The 19,122-nt window shown below is 39.4% G+C and overlaps 2 protein-coding genes across 4 annotated transcripts in view; both read left to right on the forward strand.

The window, feature by feature from the left end:
• Positions 1–19,122, forward strand: part of SLC12A6 (solute carrier family 12 member 6) — an 86,783-nt gene that overhangs the window by 13,776 nt on the left and 53,885 nt on the right. Inside the window, exon 1 of one of the 3 annotated variants that reach the window (XM_021695774.1) lies at positions 2,325–2,532. The exons of the other annotated variants lie outside the window; for them this stretch is intronic. Coding sequence (XP_021551449.1) covers positions 2,409–2,532 — 124 coding nt within the window. The 5' untranslated portion in view covers positions 2,325–2,408. Of the gene's footprint in view, positions 1–2,324; positions 2,533–19,122 lie in introns of those variants that run through there. 3 annotated transcript variants of the gene reach the window in all.
• On the forward strand, positions 18,072–18,594 carry LOC110585597 (60S ribosomal protein L23a). The gene has a single exon (XM_021695772.2). The coding sequence runs from the start codon at positions 18,080–18,082 to the stop codon at positions 18,548–18,550; it is 471 nt and encodes a 156-aa protein (XP_021551447.1). The 5' UTR covers positions 18,072–18,079; the 3' UTR covers positions 18,551–18,594.

The raw sequence follows: 19,122 nt of genomic DNA on the forward strand, positions 1-19,122 counted from the left end.
ACAGATTAACAGGAATGTGTTACCTTCTTACTTCTTTAGTTTGAGGATTTTTTTAGAGGGGAGAAGTGACAGGGTGACATTTGTACATAGGCTTATATGCACAAGCTGTACACAGATTTATAATCTGTCATTGTTCGTGTCCATCAACTGTAGATGATTAGCCATAGTTCAAATCTCTTTATTAAATAAATATGAAAGGCAAGATCCTATTGGAAATATCCCGTGGCACTGAAGTATTAAAGAACTTGGAACCCAGGGGCGTCTGGGTGGTTCAGTGGTTGGACGTCTGCCTTCGGCTCAGGTCATGATCCCAGGGTCCTGGGATCGCGCCCCGCATCGGGCTCCCTGCTCGGCGGGAGGCCTGCTTCTCCCTCTCCCTCTCCCCCCGCTTGTGTTCCCTCTCTCACCGTATCTCTCTCTGTCAAATAAATTAAAAAATTAAAAAAAAAACTTGGAACCCAGAATTTGATATTGAAATCTCTGACAATTTGGTAGTTAAGTTCCTTTGAATAAATTAGTAGAGTAGCTACCTGAGTTGTTAAGTATGGAAAAGTCACTAAGGGCACACCACACCTGACTTAGTTCATTTCAAAGATAAAATAGTTACAAAGGTAAAAATAGTTACAAAGATTTCTTAGGTGATAAACTTTTCTCTTTCCCCTATCTTAGTAATATTTGCAACTTTGGCTGCTTGTTAGAACCATCTGGGAGGTAGGGGAGCTTTTAAAAAGTCTTATTGCCCAGGCTCTACTCCAGAGCGATTAAATCAGAATATCTGGGACAGGACCCAGACATCAGTAGTTTTAAAATCTCCCCAGTTGATTCCAGTGTGCAGCCAAGATTACAAATCAGTGCTATACAGGAACCCATGAAATTAAAGTTGGGGTGTGTCTGAGTTTTCTTTCTATGAAACTTCTATGCCACCTACTAACAAGGGTACTACAGGTTTTTAGGTTGGGCTTCGCTATTTATAAACTCTGTGACTGGGCGCCTGGGTGGCTCAGTTGTTAAGCGTCTGCCTTCGGCTCAGGTCATGATCCCAGGGTCCTGGGATCGAGCCCCACATCCGGCTCCCTGCTCTGCGGGAAGCCTCCTTCTCCCTCTCCCACTCCCCCTGCTTGTGTTCCTGCTCTCGCTATGTCTCTCTCTGTCAAATAAATAAATAAAATCTTTAAAAAAACAAAAAACTGACTTTGAGCAAGTTCCTTAGCCTAATGTTTCTGTGCTGATTAAATGAGATCATAATGAAAAGTTCCTAGTGCAGTGCAGAGTACAAAGTAGGTCTTCAACAACTATTGGCTTTCTTTTCTTTTAGAAATAGTATAGGAATAAATGAGGATTGTAAACCATCATTCCTTCTGTTAAATTTAGTGCAGTCTTACATGTCAGGTGTTACTAACAACAAAGCCCTTATATTACATCATCAACATGGAAGTTAACACAGGGCTCAATTTACTGAACTCCCTTATCTAAGTTCAGAGATACAGCCTCAAACTCTATAAAGTTATCAGCTGAGCACTTGATACAGTTATCTGATAAAACACACCAAGAATTAAATATGTTAAATGTGTTGAGGGAACTATACAACTCTTAATCAGTGGGATTTTCTTGAATTTTCTTTCTTTAAAACAAGATGTTTAAACTCTCTGTATAATTAAAAAAAAAGTCTGAACTCTATAAAAATATTTTGCTCTTTTAAAACAAACTTGGACTTTTGGGAATATTACTGTCTCTTTTTGGATTCGTGGTATACACTACAGTGTCTAGAACTATGCCTTGTATAAAATATGTAGATGTTCATTGAATACTTGTGGAATTAGTGTTCTCATCTGAACAATAATTACTATTTTTCATACTTTAAAATAAAGCAACAACAGAAGTTTACAAATAATTTGTTTCATTTTCTAAACTGATGTAGTGCCAGTTTTTCTTTAAAAGAAAAGTTTGTACAATGAACTGTTCCCTAATCTTTCTCGTGTGAAATATGAGGGCAGAGGTTGAGATCATGACGTGCATGTAGGGTTGGAAATAACTTAAGTGAAGGAAATGAGTGGGTGAGTACACAGTGGGCGGTAGTTATGAATTCTGCCCACTGTCAGCTTTTGGCCGTTCTGGGAAAGCTGCCTAAACAGTTCTTGGGATTCTTGAGCTTAACAACCATAAGCAAGGGGTGGGGTGCTTACTCCTTTTGAGTGAATGATAAACACAGTGGAAGGCGTGTCTTCCAGCGTTCCACTCCCTTGGGGCTGTAGGTCACGTGAACAGAAAGTACTTCCCTATTCCCAGCCTCGGTCTCCTGTAGGCAGTGATTTGAGTCTGAAAGGGGTACAGCAAGGAAGAGGTAGTCAGGGAAAGTAGACTGGAAGGAAGTTTAAATACAGCGAGAGCAAGGATTCCTAACTATAACAATGCCACACTTTACGGTGACAAAGGTAGAGGACCCAGAGGAGGGGGCAGCAGCTTCGGTCTCCAAAGAGGGACAGCCCAGCTTAGCAGAAATAAAAGCCCTGATTCAGCATTCGGATGAACCAGGTGAGTACTCAGTTTAGGAGCTTTTAGAACCTATGGGGTCTTTTGTGAAAGAAATGGTAACTAAAATTTTAAAAACACCTCCTTAAGGATGGAGAGAAAGTAGTGTGGTTAAAGTCTTTTTCAATCAACTGTTTCACTCCCTTGTATATCTGATAACTTCTCTCTTTTCACATTCTGGTTTGTTTTCCCCACAATGAATTCTGTGTTCATTACCTACAGGTGAAATTGAATCAGTGGCAATATATGAAAAGTTTTCAAGCGAAAAGGAAGGCACAGTAAAAGTCAATTTACGCGGAATTTAAACTGCACCTTTTGCTGGGACAATTTAAATTATATCTGGAAAAGTACATAAAGGGGAAGAGTATGGTTCAGTAGTTTTGTACAGTGGACTCTGCACTTGTGACTTCTCAGGTTATTCAGTATTTTGCCTCAGTTTACCAGTTAAACATTAATTCAGTAGCGAAAGGTCTAAGAACTCTTTAATGAAAGAAGTACAATAGATCATTTTGGTGACTAGCATAGCATCAGGTTTAGTAAGTTTGATGAATGTGATTATCCCTATTATTTTCTCTAAATGGTAACAGTTACACTTGCTGGGGGAATTGTGGTTTTGAATTTTTAAACATGCAATTAAAATGTTAGTTAATATTGCATTAAATATAGATGTAGTTTGAAGCCCTTTATTTTTCAAGTCTATAAGTTTCATAAATTGTCGAAAAACTTCTCTAGTATGTGAATATAGGCTAAGAATAAATAATCTCTCAAAATTCCTTTTAATTCCATGACTCTAACTTTTCTTTATAGCTAGTAACACATCATAATTACTTTCTGTAAACTGCTGTTTACTGTCTCTTGTCTTTATGAATTTTTAAAAATCTCTAACTTACAGAGACTACAAAAAAAATTCCTTTTATTTTTTTCCTTCTAGTGAGAGAATTTACCGGGGGAGATAAGATTTTTAGGGAAAGTCTTTGTCTGCCAGGTTGTTTTCATTTTGCTGAATAGTCAAGGGTGATAAGTTGAAGTGTTTAGCCTACTTTGAACTTGAACCTGGTTCTCCACAACTTTAGCTCAAAGAAGTTAAGGTTTTATTTTCCTGATTGTGTGTGTTTGAAGTTAATACTTTCTTAGTTGCTTATGTTTGCTGCCCTTAGATTTTAATCCCTTTAGGCTTTGGCTTTACTGTTGTCTTAATTTCACACAATGCAAACAAGTGAAGTCTATCTGTACCTCATTTCACTTGTCATTGGTTTTTTATTTCCTTTCTTCACCACCTCTGCTCTGTTTTATTATTTCATCTTTACTGGTCCCATCATGTTTGGTGAAATCTGCTTTACTCAAATTGCAACAGTGTTGAAGTCATTTAATCTATTAGCAACTACCTAGAACTGTAAAAATTTTTTGATAGTAGCCAACTTTGTAATAAGTGACATGCTAGGCTTAATTTATGTTCTTCCATAGTTATTGCTTTGGGCAAAGAAGTGACAGATATAATCTAACTTGAATTTAATAAGGCTTTTTATTTTGGCGTTTTCCATGACAGCCCGAAAGTGGCCACTTGAATGAACTATTGTTTGGTAAGTGAACAACTGATGGGAATATATTATCTAAATTGTATTTTCTTTATCGTAAGGTTAAGTTAGAGGGGAAGGAGGGAAACATATGGGGAAAACTTAAAAAGTTTTTTTGTTGTTTTTTTGGTTTGTTTTTTAGGATTATGACATTTTTGAGGATAGATGTTGTTTGGGGAGCAGTTGCTTAAAACGTAATAAGTTTTAGCCCCCTGTTTTTCTGAGTTAAAAATCTAAATTGATTGTGGTTTTGTGGCAAGCACTTCTAACACTAGCCAGTTTTGTAACCAGTTGCTTTTTTTCATGTTTTTCTGTCTGTATCTGTGAGGAGAGAAAAATACATACCGTCATATAAATGGAACATATTTAGAAAGCAAATCCTTCTTTAAAATGTGTTCTCTCAAAGGTGAGATTTATTTGAACTAAGACAGGTAATTTGAGATAAAATAGAAATATGAATATAGACATAATCTAATTTTAAGAAGTACATTAATCCCTGCCATGCTAGCTACTAAATGTCTATCTAGTATAACCCTGCTTAATTAGTTTTGAAGGGAAAAGCAGAAACTCAGACTTCCTAACACCTTTTTTTTTTTAACTTTATTTATTTGAGAGAGCGAGCACACGAGTGCAAGCGCACAAGCAGAGGGAGCAGCAGAGGGAGAGGGAGAAGCAGGCTTTCCACTGAGCAGGGAGCCCGATGTGGGGCTCGATCCCAGGACCCTGGGATCATGCATGACCTGAGCTGAAGGCAGACGCTTAAGGACTGAGCCACCCAGGCGCCCCTCTTAACATCTTTCTTGACTGTTTTCCTCCTTCCCCGTCCAGTTTAGGTGCCCCATCCTATGTTTTCCCAGCAGCCTGCCCATGGAAATCCTATGAAACACATCTGTATTGCAATTATCTGTTAACTTGTCTCTCTTCCCCCAGCCGACTCACTGTCGGTCCTTTAGGATAGAGACCTTATCAAATCATTTGTGTATCTCCAAATCCAGGTGAATTGCACATAAGAGGCTATTCAGTGAGTAGACTTTTTCTCTGCCTTTTAAATTCATTAAACACGCGTTCAGTGCAAATGTCATGCCAGGTGTTGGACTTTTTTCTTAAGGCTACAAAGGCACAGAAAGTGTAAGTTCCCCACCAAAGGCAGCAGAATGGCTTTGGAGCCAGGGACCTGGCTTTGAATCCCAGTCCTACTGGGATTAGTCCTACTAATTATTACTAATTAAGAGTAGTGATAATTTGTATTAATTATTACTTGAGTGACTTTGGGCAAGTTATTTAACTTCTCTAACCTTACTTTACTCTTTGATAAAAGGAATAACAGTACCTACTTTACATGGTGGTTGTGAATTACATGGGAAAATGAATATAAAGCACTTAACACATTTGTGACACAGCATTCAGAAATAAGAGCTGCCTTTTACTTATTGTGATTAGTGGTGAAATTGCTAATCCTTCATTAGGTAGCCTCATCTCTTAGCTCTCTTCACCACATGTAAGAACAAAAAGAAACAGCTTTGGGTAACAGGTGATGGAGAGAATAATAATATTGCCTAGAGGGGACCCTAGACAGGTATCTCAGAGGTTGGGATATACCTGATTCTTGAAGGGAAGTCTGGAAAAGATTATAAGTAATAGTAAAACAATAGGAGGTATGAGAAGAGGGTACAGCGCATGTGGGAAATAAAAATTTAAGGTAGCACATTGGACATGTGGTGAAGAGAGCTAAGAGATGATGCTACCTAATGAAGGATTAGCAATTTCATCTTCTCTTCACTGTGGGATAATGGGTGTTTAATGCCTTTTTAGAGATAAAGAAACCAAGGCTGTGGTCAGTAAGTACTTGCCTAGGGCTACATGGTGAGTAAAGCAGAGCCAGTGTTCAGACTTCTAAATTTTATGTGCTTCCCATCACACCCTGATGCCACGTCATAGTTTTTTTTAAGAGTAAGTTACTTTGTATCTTGATGTTCACGGGTCCCCAGGAATTGATGTGAGTGTTACCAAATCTGTGATGGTTTTTATAGGAACAGTGCAACTGAATGTTACTGTTTATTGCATTTACTTAATCAGGTATAAATGTTTCATTCTTTCATTTATTTAAATATTTATTGAGTTTGTTGAAGTATTTCTCTGGAATAATTATTCCAAATCTTCTCCCTAACTCCTCAAATCTTCTTATAGTGTCTATGGATTAGGCAGATTTCAGCTGCTGGATTTACCTGCACTTGATACAGATAGCAGATTGGAAGATTTACCCTTCCTTTGAAATAGGATTCTAAGGAAATTTTCAGAAACAGACCTGTAACAGAAAAGAAAGAAACCTGTATTGGTATTGAACAGCATCTCCAGACATTAGCTGTCAAGTAATCCAAATGGTATGAGAACATACTATGAGAGAGATTTTGTGTTAAATAGAGTTTTAGTTTTATTAAAAACCCACAAGCTGTTAGACTGCTATTAGTTCTGCTTGTTACCCATGAAGCTTATGTTCTAAAGAAGGTGATAGGACTACTTTCTTTTACTGACTAACATTGAAATAGGTTGAAGTAGACAAAGAGTTTCTTGGTATTGATTAAAAATACATATATATGGGCGCCTGGGTGGCTCAGTCGTTAAGCATCTGCCTTCGGCTCAGGTCATGATCCCAGGGTCCTGGGATCGAGTCCCACATCGGGCTCCCTGCTTGGCAGGAAGCCTGCTTCTCCCTCTCCCACTCCCCCTGCTTGTGTTCCTGCTCTCGCTATCTCTCTGTCAAATAAATAAATAAAATCTTTAAAAAAAAATTATATATATTTTCAGGGAACTCTTGGCTGGCTCAGCTGGTAGAGTGTGTGACTCTTGATTTCAGGGTTGTGAGTTCAAGCCACATGGTGGGTGTGGAGTCTACTTAAAATTAAAAATCAGGGATGCCTGGGTGGCTCAGTCGTTAAGTGTCTGCCTTCAGCTCAGGTCCTGATCTCATGATCGTGGGATCAAGCCCCACATCAGGCTGCCTGCTCGGCGGGAAGCCTGCTTCTCCCTCTCCCACTCCCCCTGCTTCTGTTCCCTCTCTCGCTGTGTCTCTCTCTGTCAAATAAATAAATAAAATCTTTAAAAAAATAAATTAATTAAATTAAAAATATAAAAATTTAAAAAATATATTTTCTAGTAAAGATGTAAAAGTTTTTTTTGTGTGTGCCCTTTTAACTATTCAATGGGTTTTTACCAACCCAGCTAACAAAAATTCAGATCTGCTGTTTTAAAATATGAGAGTCAAGAGTTTTCCTTAAATATGATTCAGTGAGACATGTTTTTCTGCCTCCCTTCCCAGCCCCTAATATTCCATCATTGTCAGAAAAAACATCTCCCTGAATTTCAGTACTCTTTAGAATCTTTTTTTTCTAGAATCTTTCCCCAATTTTCCTTGCTTTGTGTCCAACCCTCTGTGTACCATCTACTACTTTTGCCCCATAGGGGACATACCATATTAGAACTCATTTAATGCTATAAAGATAAAATTTCTCCAAAATATATATATACATGCATACTGCTTAATATTCTTATATTCTATACTCAAAGCAACATTTAGTTTAGGATTATAAAAATATTAAGTGTAGTTGTAGCATATTGCAAAATACAGTTTCACATTTCAGACTGAATTTAGACATTTGGCATAAGTTACAAAATAGATTGTAAGCTAATAAGCTTTAAGGAATTTAGCATGTCTTGGTTTTGCCAGGTGGAAAGAGGAAATGACTTTACATTACAAAATGTCATCAACATTGTAGTAGTAATTGTTGAGTACCTGGGGTGTGCCAGGCATGTTACAAATACTGGTTTATTTAATCCTCACAACAACCAGGACAGGTGACCATTATCCCCATTGCAGAGCTGAGGAAAGTTCGGTGCCAAGAAATTAGGTAGGCTGTATAAGTGATAGACACGGAACTCAGACAAGGGTCTCTGTGACTCGAAAGCCTTTTTTCTTTTCACCACACCACACTGTCCCTCTACTTTAAACAGTCACACAATTATTTATTGCTCTGGTGTCTCAGTAGTTACTAGTTCTTCTTAGCTTCTACTTCTTTTGTTTTTCGTATTTCTCAAAATTAATTGGAAGTTAATTGCTGCTTCTATCTTTTCATGTGTTAGATTTTTTAAAATTTGGTGTAGAATATTTCCACATGTAAAATACTCTTTCAATCTCAGGAAACAAACTGAGGGTTGCTGGAGTGGGGGGTGGGGTGGGAAGGATGGGGTGACTGGGTGATAGGACACTGGGGAGGGTATGTGCTCTGGTAAGCGCTGTGAATTGTGCAAGACTGTTGAATCTCAGATCTGTACCTCTGAAACAAATAATGCAATGTATGTTAAGAAAAAAAAAGAAGAAGAAGAAGAAGGTAGCGGGAGGGGAAGAATGAAGCGGGGGAAATCGGAGGGGTAGACGAACCATGAGAGACGATGGACTCTGAAAAACAAACTGAGGGTTCTAGAGGGGAGGGGGGTGGGAGGATGGGTTAGCCTGGTGATGGGTATCGAGGAGGGCACGTTCTGCATGGAGCACTGGGTGTTATGCACAAACAATGAATCATGGAACACTTCATCTAAAACTAATGATGTAATGTATGGGGATTAACATAAGAATAAAAAAATATATATAAAGTTGAAAAAAAAATACTCTTTCAAATGATGCTGAAAATTGAGAGATCTGAACAAGCAATGAACCTGGTTAACTCTGACAATCCTTTACTAGCCCTCTGCTTCTGAAATTCCTAGGGAGATGTATACTTCTCAGTGAGATAGGAATAGAGGCTTCATTAAAGACTGAGTGTTAATGATGGGCATATGGAGTAAGTGAAAGAATTTTAATATAACTTTTAAAAAAAATAAGATTATTTGAGAGAGAGAGAGACAATGAGAGCACAAGCAGGGGGAGAAAAAGAGCGAGAGGGAGAAGCAGACTCCTGGATGAGCAGGGAGCCCGATGAGGGACTCGATCCCAGGACCGGGAGATCATGACCTGAGCCACCCAGGAGCCCTCTTAATACAACTCTTAAGAATATATATACTACTGGACGTATGAAAGAGGTGTTTGTTTTAGTGTATTAGAAAAAATTGTATTTTCATGGATCTTATTCTTAGAATGAAGCTAAGTAAAAACAGAAGTCTGTTTAGAGAAAAATACTAATATAAGTAGAGCAAAGACATGGTCAAGATTGAATATGGTTGCATAAATAGTGTAAATGATTTTGATCCATTCCATACCCTCACATAGTGAATTAATTACCTTTCCTTTCCTTTCCTTTCCTTTCCTTTCCTGTGGGTTCCTTCCACTGCAACATCTAGCTTTTTGGTCACAGGAGATTTCAATGGTTGTATTAAGAATGGTGAACCTATAGTAAGAGTTCTTTTCAAAAGCTGTCTTTTTTTTTTTTTTTTAAGATTTTATTTATTTATCTGAGACAGAGAGAATGAGAGAGACAGAGAGCACATGAGAGGGGGGAGGGTCAGAGGGAGAAGCAGGCTCCCTGCAGAGCAGGGAGCCCGATGCGGGACTAGATCCCAGGACTCCAGGATCATGACCTGAGCCGAAGGCAGTCGCTTAACCAACTGAGCCACCCAGGCGCCCTCAAAAGCTGTCTTTATTTCCCCCGCGGTCACATTGCCTTTGTTCATATATTTTTCATTGAACTCTTTTCTCCTCTGCCTACTTCCTGTGTACCACAAAAAATTGTACAGACTCATATCTCAAGGCCAAGATGACTTGCCTGATCCTCTACCCCCACTTTGATTATTGCATCAATCCATATCAGCACATATATTTTGCAGTATGGTCTGAACTTGCAGTGGCTCGTAATTATATTCATATCTCTTCAACCATATTGTGAATTATATGAGGGCTAGGGATAGTGTTTTAATATTTTTTTGATAATTATCTGTATTTTACTATGGAAGATTTCATACTCACAAAAGCTCAGTGACCTTCTGTTCATACCTCTTAAAACCTGTTGGTGTTTTTCTTTATATTTAGATGTTCCTTATATTTAGGGATATTAGTTCTTTGTGATTTAAATTGCAAATATTTTCCCCAACCAATATTTCTTTTAAAGTTTTATTGAAGTATAATTGATAGAAAATAGATTGCACATATTTAAAGTGTACATTTTGATGAGTTTTGACATCTGTATATACTCCTGAAACAGTTATCATAATGAAGATAATGAACATTTTCATTGCCTCCAAAAGTTTCCTTGTACCCTTTTGTAACCCACTCACCTAACTCCCTGGTCTCCAGGCAACCACTGATCTGCTTTCTGTTACTGTACATTAGTTTGCATTTTCCTAGAATTCTATATGAATAGAATAATAGAGAATATACTCTCTTTTGTCTGACTTCTTTTATGTAACATAGTTACATTACGATTCATTCATCCATCTAGTCAATATCCTTTAAGTCCAAGTAACATTAAGATCTTCCTTATTTCTCAGAGCTTAACATTAAGGGCAGTAGTTGAAAATGATAGAACCCGGGCGCCTGGGTGGCTCAGTTGGTTAAGCGACTGCCTTCGGCTCAGGTCATGATCCTGGAGTCCCGGGATCGAGTCCCGCATCGGACTCCCTGCTCGGCAGGGAGTCTGCTTCTCCCTCTGACCTTCCCCCCTCTCATGTGCTTTCTCTCATTCTCCCTCTCTCAAATAAATAAATAAAATCTTTAAAAAAAAAAAAAAAAAAAGCTTTTAAAAAAAAAAAAAAGAAAGAAAATGATAGAACCCACAGATATTTGGACTTAACAGAGGCTTTTTATTTTTTTTATTTTTATTTTTTTTTAAAGATTTCATTTATTTATTTGACAGAGAGAGAGACACAGTGAGAGAGGGAACACAAGCAGGGGGAATGGGAGAGGGAGAAGCAGGCTTCCTGCAGAGCAGGGAGCCTGATGCGGGGCTCGATCCCAGGACCCTGGGACCATGACCTGAGCCAAAGGCAGACGCTCAACGACTGAGCCACCCAGGCACCCCAACAGAGCCTTTTTAAATTTTTGAACTATTTGCCAGGATTTGAATGTTTTTAGTATTAGTCTGTAAACAGAATGTACTTTTCAGAGCAGGTTCCGAGAAGGTGAAATCTCACTATCCCTCTGTTCCTGACTCCAGCCTGTATCTGCCTTATTTGAGCCAAATGGCCCCTGGATCCAGTGAACAGTTAGGTGCAAGTGAGGCCTGGGCTCTGTGGGAGATCTGTCAGGGAAAGATGGCACAGGACTTGTTCCTCAAATTTATGGGAGGAAAAAGAGGCAAAAGCTTTCCAGATGGAGATGAGGAGAGAAAGTGCCAATAAGCACGTATAAAGCTGTTCAGCATCATTAGTCATCAGGGAAATGGACATCAAAACCGCAGTGAGATACCACTTTGCATCCATGAGGATGGCTCTAATAAAAAGATGGACAGGGGCGCCTGGGTGGCTCAGACGGTTAAGCGTCTGCCTTCAGCTCAGGTCATGATCCCAGCGTCCTGGGATCGAGCCCCGCATTGGGCTTCCTGCTCAGCTGGAAGCCTGCTTCTCCCTCTCCTACTCCCCCTGCTTGTGTTCCCTCTCTCTCTGTCTCTATGTCAAATAAATAAAATTTAAAAAAAAATCTAAAAAAAAAGGATGGACAATAACAAGTGTTGACAAGGGTATGGAAAGATTGAAGCACTCATATACTCATGGTGGGAACATAAAATGGTGTAACCACTTGGGAAAATAGATTGGCAGTTCCTCAGAAAGTTAGAAATAGAACTAGAGTTACCATGTGGCTCAGTGATTCTATTCTTAGATATATACCCAAAAGAAATGAGAATATATGTCCACATAAAAACTTGTATGGGAATGTTCATAGCAGCATTATTCACAATAGCCAAAAAGAGAGAAATAACCCAAATGTCTACTAATTGATGAATATATAAGTGAAATGTGATATATCCACATAACAGAATATTATTTGTCAATAAAAATCAGATGAAGTACTGATACATCCTACAATATGGATGAACCTTGAAAACATGTGAAGTGAAAGAAGCCAGTCACAAAAGACCACATATAATATAATTTCATTTATATGAGATGTCCAGAATAGGCAAATTTAGGAAACGGAAAGTCGGTTAGTTGTTGCTTTGAACTGGGTAAGGTGGGGGAGTGAGATGGAGATTGACTGCTAATGGGTATGGGGACCAAAATGTAAAATTAGATTGTGATGACAGTTGCACAACAAAGCAAATATATTCAACATTGAATTGAACACTTAATGGGTGAATTATATGGTATGTAAATCATATCTCTAAAAGTTTTTAAATAAAGGGACTAGGTACCAATACATGCAAAACTTGCATGAATCTCCAAGGCCTTATGCTCAATGAAAGAAGCCAGTCTCAAAAGGTTATATACTGTAAGGTTACATTTATGTATTTTTTAAATTATGGAAGATCATGACACATTAATAATCAAAACCTGTTTGTGTGCATGTGTATATTCACATACAGACTGAAAATGTTTTTTAAAATTTAAATATACAACAGTTACAGAAGTTGTTTCCATTTTAACTTCTCTATGTTTGAAACTTTAGAAAATGTTAAATTTAAGCAATTAACCTTTGACCATGACATGAAATCAATATAGGTTCTTAAAATATCAGAAATGTTTATTGTATGCTCTTAGTCCACATAATACAAAGCTTTAGCTCCTTAGAATTTGGGTATTAAGGTCAATTTCCTACCCTCCTTATTAAGGAGGTGGTCTATATGGTGGTTAGGCCTCTTCTTCCAAAACCATCTTTTAAAGATTTTTTTTTTTTTTTTAAAGATTTTATTTATTTATTTGAGACAGAGAGAATGAGAGAGACAGAGAGCACATGAGAGGGGGGAGGGTCAGAGGGAGAAGCAGACTCCCTGCCGAGCAGGGAGCCCGATGCGGGACTCGATCCCGGGACTCCAGGATCATGACCTGGGCCGAAGGCAGTTGCTTAACCAACTGAGCCACCCAGGCGCCCCAAAACCATCTTTTAAAGTGAAGGAAACCTGGGTGGCTCAGTCAGTTGAGTGTCCAACTCTTGGAAGGGAGGGAGGGTGAGAGGGAAATATAGAAATACATAAAGTGAAGGAAACATGAAATATATTTTTCTACAGTTCATGAAAAATAATTTGGGTCATCCACAATGCCAAAGAAGGATATAAGGTATCAACAGTCTTCTTGAATGTTTGCGACTCTCCCCAAATCCTAAGTAAGGATTATTTCTTGGTGAGATTGTCCCCCCGTGCCATCAGTTTCACATCTACCAACGTCAGGCTGTCCCCTTCCCTGCACTACAGTGGGCCCCTGTAGGTAAGACTCACGACTGGCCCTGGTTCTTGGTCTACTCCAACTTCAGCTACTTGCCTGCTGGCTGCTGCTGTCTTGCCACCTTTTCTTCAGGCCAAGTCTGATGGATCCGAAGGAAGATTGCTAAATGAACTCTCATAAACTTTCTCAGGATTTGTGTATAGTGTTCTCTGCTCCCATTGACTCTGCCTTTTTACTACTTCCCACCTTTCTTACCTAAAAGGTGTCTAGTTTTTTGGGGGAAAATTGGCATGACAGCTTTGCAGTCATAGTTCTTTCAGTGATTTTTTCTGTTTCCTTCTGTGTTTGCACTTTGTTCTATTAACTATTATTTCCAGGACCTGATCTCAGTTCCTCTCTCTTTACACTGACTTCTAGGGAAGTTTATCCTTTTATCTTCAACTCTGTGTTTTGATGATGTCTTTAAATTTTTTATTTCCATTATTAACTTTTTGTTGAAACTCGTCCTGAATTTCTGTCTCTGAGTATTTTTCTTTGAAATCAGTTCATCATCAATTAACAAGCATGTATTGAGTATTTTATAGCATGTACAAGATACTATGTTACAAAGAGCTATAATTGTCACAACAACACTAATACGAAGTTCTTGCCCTCAAAGCACTTAAAATGGCAGATAGGACCCTGACCCTGCCCACCCCCCGGCCCCCACGCCTGGATTGACTTACTGGGCCTCCTCTCGTTCTCTTTTCTTTAAAAAACTTTTTTCATTTTTCGTTTACTTTTTCCTCTCAATTTTGACCGCTGTGTTGCTCGGGTAGGGCCACGGGGGTGGTTATCTCACAGCTATGAAAATTGGTGCCACCAAAAATTCATTTCCAACTTCAACTGTACTGTTAACACTATTCAGACATTCTTGTAAGTAATCCTAGTTATCCTCCTTTCTCTTAAGTTCTTCACAAAACTTAAAATGTTTGTTAAGCTCCCAATCCTCCATTCTCTTATATTCAGCACATGACTGAACTTCTGCTCCTCAGAGTAAACTGTCATTCCAAAACGCCTCTTCCCAACATCCATATTGACACCTGTCCTTTACCTTCTTCCTTCTTATGTAATACTCATCTGTACGCCTGTGCTCTAGAGCTTTTCTTGCCTCCTCTCTCCTGTGTTTTCTATATTGGCTCTTTCCCCTCGCTGTAGTAAAACATTCCCCCAATCCCTTTCTTTCCCTCTCTTTCGCCAATTGTTGACCCTTTGGTCTCCCAAATATTTCTCAAATCTGTCTCCCTCTCCCCATCCTCATTGCTACTAAATTAGTTCAGGATAGTTCCTCGTTGCTTCTTGTCTAGCCTCCTAAAGCCATCCTTATAGTAGCTACCAGAGGAATTTTTCTCAAATATAAATCTCATCCTTTTACTCTCCCATTTAAAACACTATTGTCTCCCCATTGCCTGCAGAATAAAGTCTGTTCTGCTTAGCAGATCATACATGTGCCTTCACGATCTAGAACATTCCAACTGAACAGTCTGAATTCAAACTTCACTTCTCCCTTGATGGCTTCTCCATTACATTCTTCAGGGAATGTAATGTATTTTACACACTCCCATATCTCTTTGTCTATATCTCTACTATATAGTGCTTTAATCACCATGATGTAATTGTTTTACCCATATGTGCTATAAATCCCCAAGGGTAGCTACTGTGTTCTGTTCTTTTTGTATCCCCAAGTGCCTAGCATATAGTATTTTTTTTTTTAAGATTTTATTTATTTATTTGACAGAGAGAGACACAGCAAGAGAAAGAACACAAGCAAGGGGAGTGAGAGAGGGAGAAGCAGGCTTCCCGCTGAGTAAGGAGCCCGATGCGGGGCTTGATCCCAGGACGCTGGGATCATGACCTGAGCCAAAGGCAGAAGCTTAACAACTGAGCCACCCAGGCACCCCTGCCTAGCATATAGTATTGACACAGGTGCTTAGTAAGTATTCTTTGAATTAATAGGTTGATTAATGAAAAGATAATACAAGGCAGTATATGCCCAACAATTCAGAGGAAGGTTAAAGCTGATAGAAAATTAAATCTCAGGGTAGGCCTAAACAAAGAAGCAGTTGAGTTGGCCCTTTAAAGGACGTAGAACTCAGATAAGTAGGAAAGAAAGAAAAGGAAATTTTCAATGAAAAACTGATGTAATCAAAGATACATGGGTCTGTGGCATGCCTGGATGGCTCAGTTGGTTAAGCGTCCAACTCTTGATCTCAGCTCAGGTCTTGATCTCAGGGTCGTGAGTGTAAGCCCCAGCAAATGATAAGGTTAGAAGTAAGCTAGTGCTAGATTATAAAAGGACTTGAAAGACAGGATGAGTTTTTTGGAGTTCCTCCTGTAAGCCAAGAGATCCAAACAAGTAAACTAGTGTTTACTATAGGTGTTGAATCCATTAGCCTCTGCTACCACCAGCACCCCTAAGCCCAGCCTGAGAATTCACAGTAAGGATGGAGGCAGAACCTACAAAGACAGTCCTTTCCATTCCTTAAAGGAACTTGAACCAGCACCCACATGTGACGTCCGGATATAAGTAAGTGAGAATGATCATGTCTTCACAAAATGGTTGGGGACTCCTGGCACTGTCATCGGAGACCTTTGAAAGTGTTTTGTTTTTTAAGCAGTGAAGCAACCTAATAAAGGCAGAATTTTAGGATCATTAATATGAAGGAAAATACAGGATTGTTTGAAGGTGGGAGATTTGGTGACAGGGAGAATAATTGAGCTATTTCAATGGTCCAGGCTGGAAAGGACAAGAATCTAAATGATGGCAGTGCAGTGGAAAAGAAGAGGTGGGTAAAGAAGCCACAATGGACTGGATTTTGTGAATGAGGGAAGGGGAAGAATCAAAAGTTGGAAACGCATATGCTGACTGGTTCTTATTACCCACTTTTTTTTGGTCAATGACAAATTCTTTGTTCCTGTCAGTTTAAGTGTATGTTATATATTAGGTACAATGTATTTGTAGGTATGATACTATAGACTAATATATAATATTACATTATATATCATTATATATTAGTTGTAATACATACCTGGCATTATATAAAGGTATATTATTAGGTATAACTATTCCTTTTATATCTCTAGAACTTCTCCATTAGCCATGTCCTGTTAATCCCTCTGTTTAGAATGTCTCCCCTTGGGGCGCCTGGGTGGCTCAGTTGGTTAAGCGACTGCCTCTTCGGCTCAGGTCATGATCCTGGAGTCCCAGGATCGAGTCCCGCATCAGGCTCCCTGCTCGGCAGGGAGTCTGCTTCTCCCTCTGACCCTCCCCCCTCTCATGTGCTCTCTCTCATTCTCTCTCTCTCAAATAAATAAAATCTTTAAAAAAAAAAAAAGAATGTCTCCCCTTCTCCATTTCTCTCACCCTTCTGCTTTTTGATAAACTATCCATCCTTCAAGATTTAGCTCAGTTATTTCCTTGATACCATTCTTGACTGCTTTATTTTGTTTTCTTTCCTTTTTGATTCCCACAATATTTGTACCTATACTGTAACAATTATTTTTATTGTTTCATAATTGTATAATTCCTCTCCAACTTCTTGAGAAGAAAGGGTAACTCCTTCGGTATGTGTAGTGCCTAGCACAGTACCTGACATACAGTAGGCATTCAGAGTATCGGTTAAATTAATGATAATAATCCTAGAGACCATGTTCGAGGTGGTTGTTAGCATATGGACACATTACAGTGGTCTAATAACGATTATGCCTGCCTGTCTCTAATAACTCTGACATTCATTTCATTTTGCATATTGCCCTTGTTTCCTTGCCTAAAACACTGCTTTTGTTGTTAGACTTTTTTTTTTTTTTTAAGATTTTTTTAATTTATTTCACAGAGAGAGAGACACATTGAGAGAGGGAACACAAGCAGGAGGAGTGGATGAGGGAGAAGCAGGCTTCCCACTGAGCAGGAGCCCAAGGCGGGGCTCGATCCCAGGACCCTGGGATCATGGCCTGAGCCGAAGGCAGACGCTTAACGAACTGAGCCATGCAGGCGCCCCCGTTTTTAGGCTTCTATGTAGAGAATTTCAGTTGTTTTCCATCTGCTTTAGACTCCAAAGACTTTTGCTAATATGACCCAACCCTTCTAAGCAAACCATCCCAGACATGTGCCATGTTTATTCTACTCCTGTGATTTTGAGTTCTCCGTGATTTTTAAGGTTTTTAAAAGTTCTGCTTAAAGCTCATACTGCCTCGATCCATGTTGCTCCTCTCCTTCTTTGGACCCTTAACAACAGCACTAAAGGCTGTACCACAGGTTATTGGCTCTGCCACCTTGGACAAATCATTTCAGCTTTCTCTGGGCTAGTTTCTTCTGGAACGTGGGAAAAATTCTTCCTCACAGGGTTGCTGTGCAGATTTGGTATGATGATAGTAGGACATGTTCCCTAAATTGAGTCATTTAGAGACTGCCTTTATAATCTTTCCATTTTTATGTATCTTTGTGTTTAATATTTTTTTCTTAAATTGAATCACTGAAAGGAACTTTATCACTAAATGAAATACCAGCATGCTTACTACTCTATAAATAGAAAATAAACTAAAAATAGATATAATATAAACGGTATTAATCTTGCTAGATACTGTTGCCAAGCAGAGGCTTTTAGCCTGTTAAAAAAAGAGATCAAGCTTTTACGAAGATGGCGCCGAAGACTAAGAAAGAAGCCCCTGCCCCTCCCAAAGCCGAAGCCAAAGCAAAGGCTTTGAAGGCCAAGAAAGCGGTGCTGAAAGGCGTCCACAGTCACAAAAAAAAGAAGATCCGCACGTCACCTACATTCCGACGACCCAAGACACTGCGTCTGCGGAGGCAGCCCAAATATCCTCGAAAGAGCGCCCCCAGGAGAAACAAGCTTGATCACTATGCCATCATCAAGTTCCCCCTGACTACTGAGTCAGCCATGAAGAAAATAGAAGACAACAACACGCTTGTGTTCATTGTGGATGTCAAGGCCAATAAGCACCAGATCAAACAGGCTGTGAAGAAGCTCTATGACATTGACGTGGCCAAGGTCAACACCTTGATCAGGCCTGATGGAGAGAAGAAGGCATATGTTCGACTGGCTCCTGACTATGATGCTTTGGATGTTGCCAACAAAATTGGAATCATCTAAACTGAGTCCAGCTGGCTAAATCTAAATATAAATCTTTTCACCATTAAAAAAAAAAAAAAAAAAAAAGATCAAAAGGCAGTGTGTCGGGGCGCCTGGGTGGCTCAGTCGTTAAGCGTCTGCCTTCGGCTCAGGTCACGATCCCAGAGTCCTGGGATCGAGCCCTGCATCGGGCTCCCTGCTCAGCGGGAGGCCTGCTTCTCCCTCTCCCACTCCCCCTGCTTGTGTTCCCTCTCTCGCTGTGTCTCTCTCTGTCAAATAAATAAAATCTTTAAAAAAAAAAAGAGGCAGTGTGTCTTAGTGGGATATGTGGTGAGAGGTTTTTTTTTGTTTTTTTTAAGATTTTATTTATTTGTCAGACAGAGAGAGAGGGCACAAGCAGGGGAAGCAGAGGGAGAGGGAGAAGCAGGCTCCCCGCTGAGCAAGGAACCCAATGCAGGACTTGATCCCAGGCCTCTGGAATCATGACCAGAGCTGAAGGCAGACGCTTAACTGACTGAGCCACCCAGGTGGCCCATAAGTGGTGTTTTTAATGATCCCTGTTAGTTCCACACATTATTTTGCTGATTTGTAAT

This window comes from Neomonachus schauinslandi, chromosome 9, assembly GCF_002201575.2.
Source record: "Neomonachus schauinslandi chromosome 9, ASM220157v2, whole genome shotgun sequence".
Lineage (NCBI taxonomy): Eukaryota > Metazoa > Chordata > Mammalia > Carnivora > Phocidae > Neomonachus > Neomonachus schauinslandi.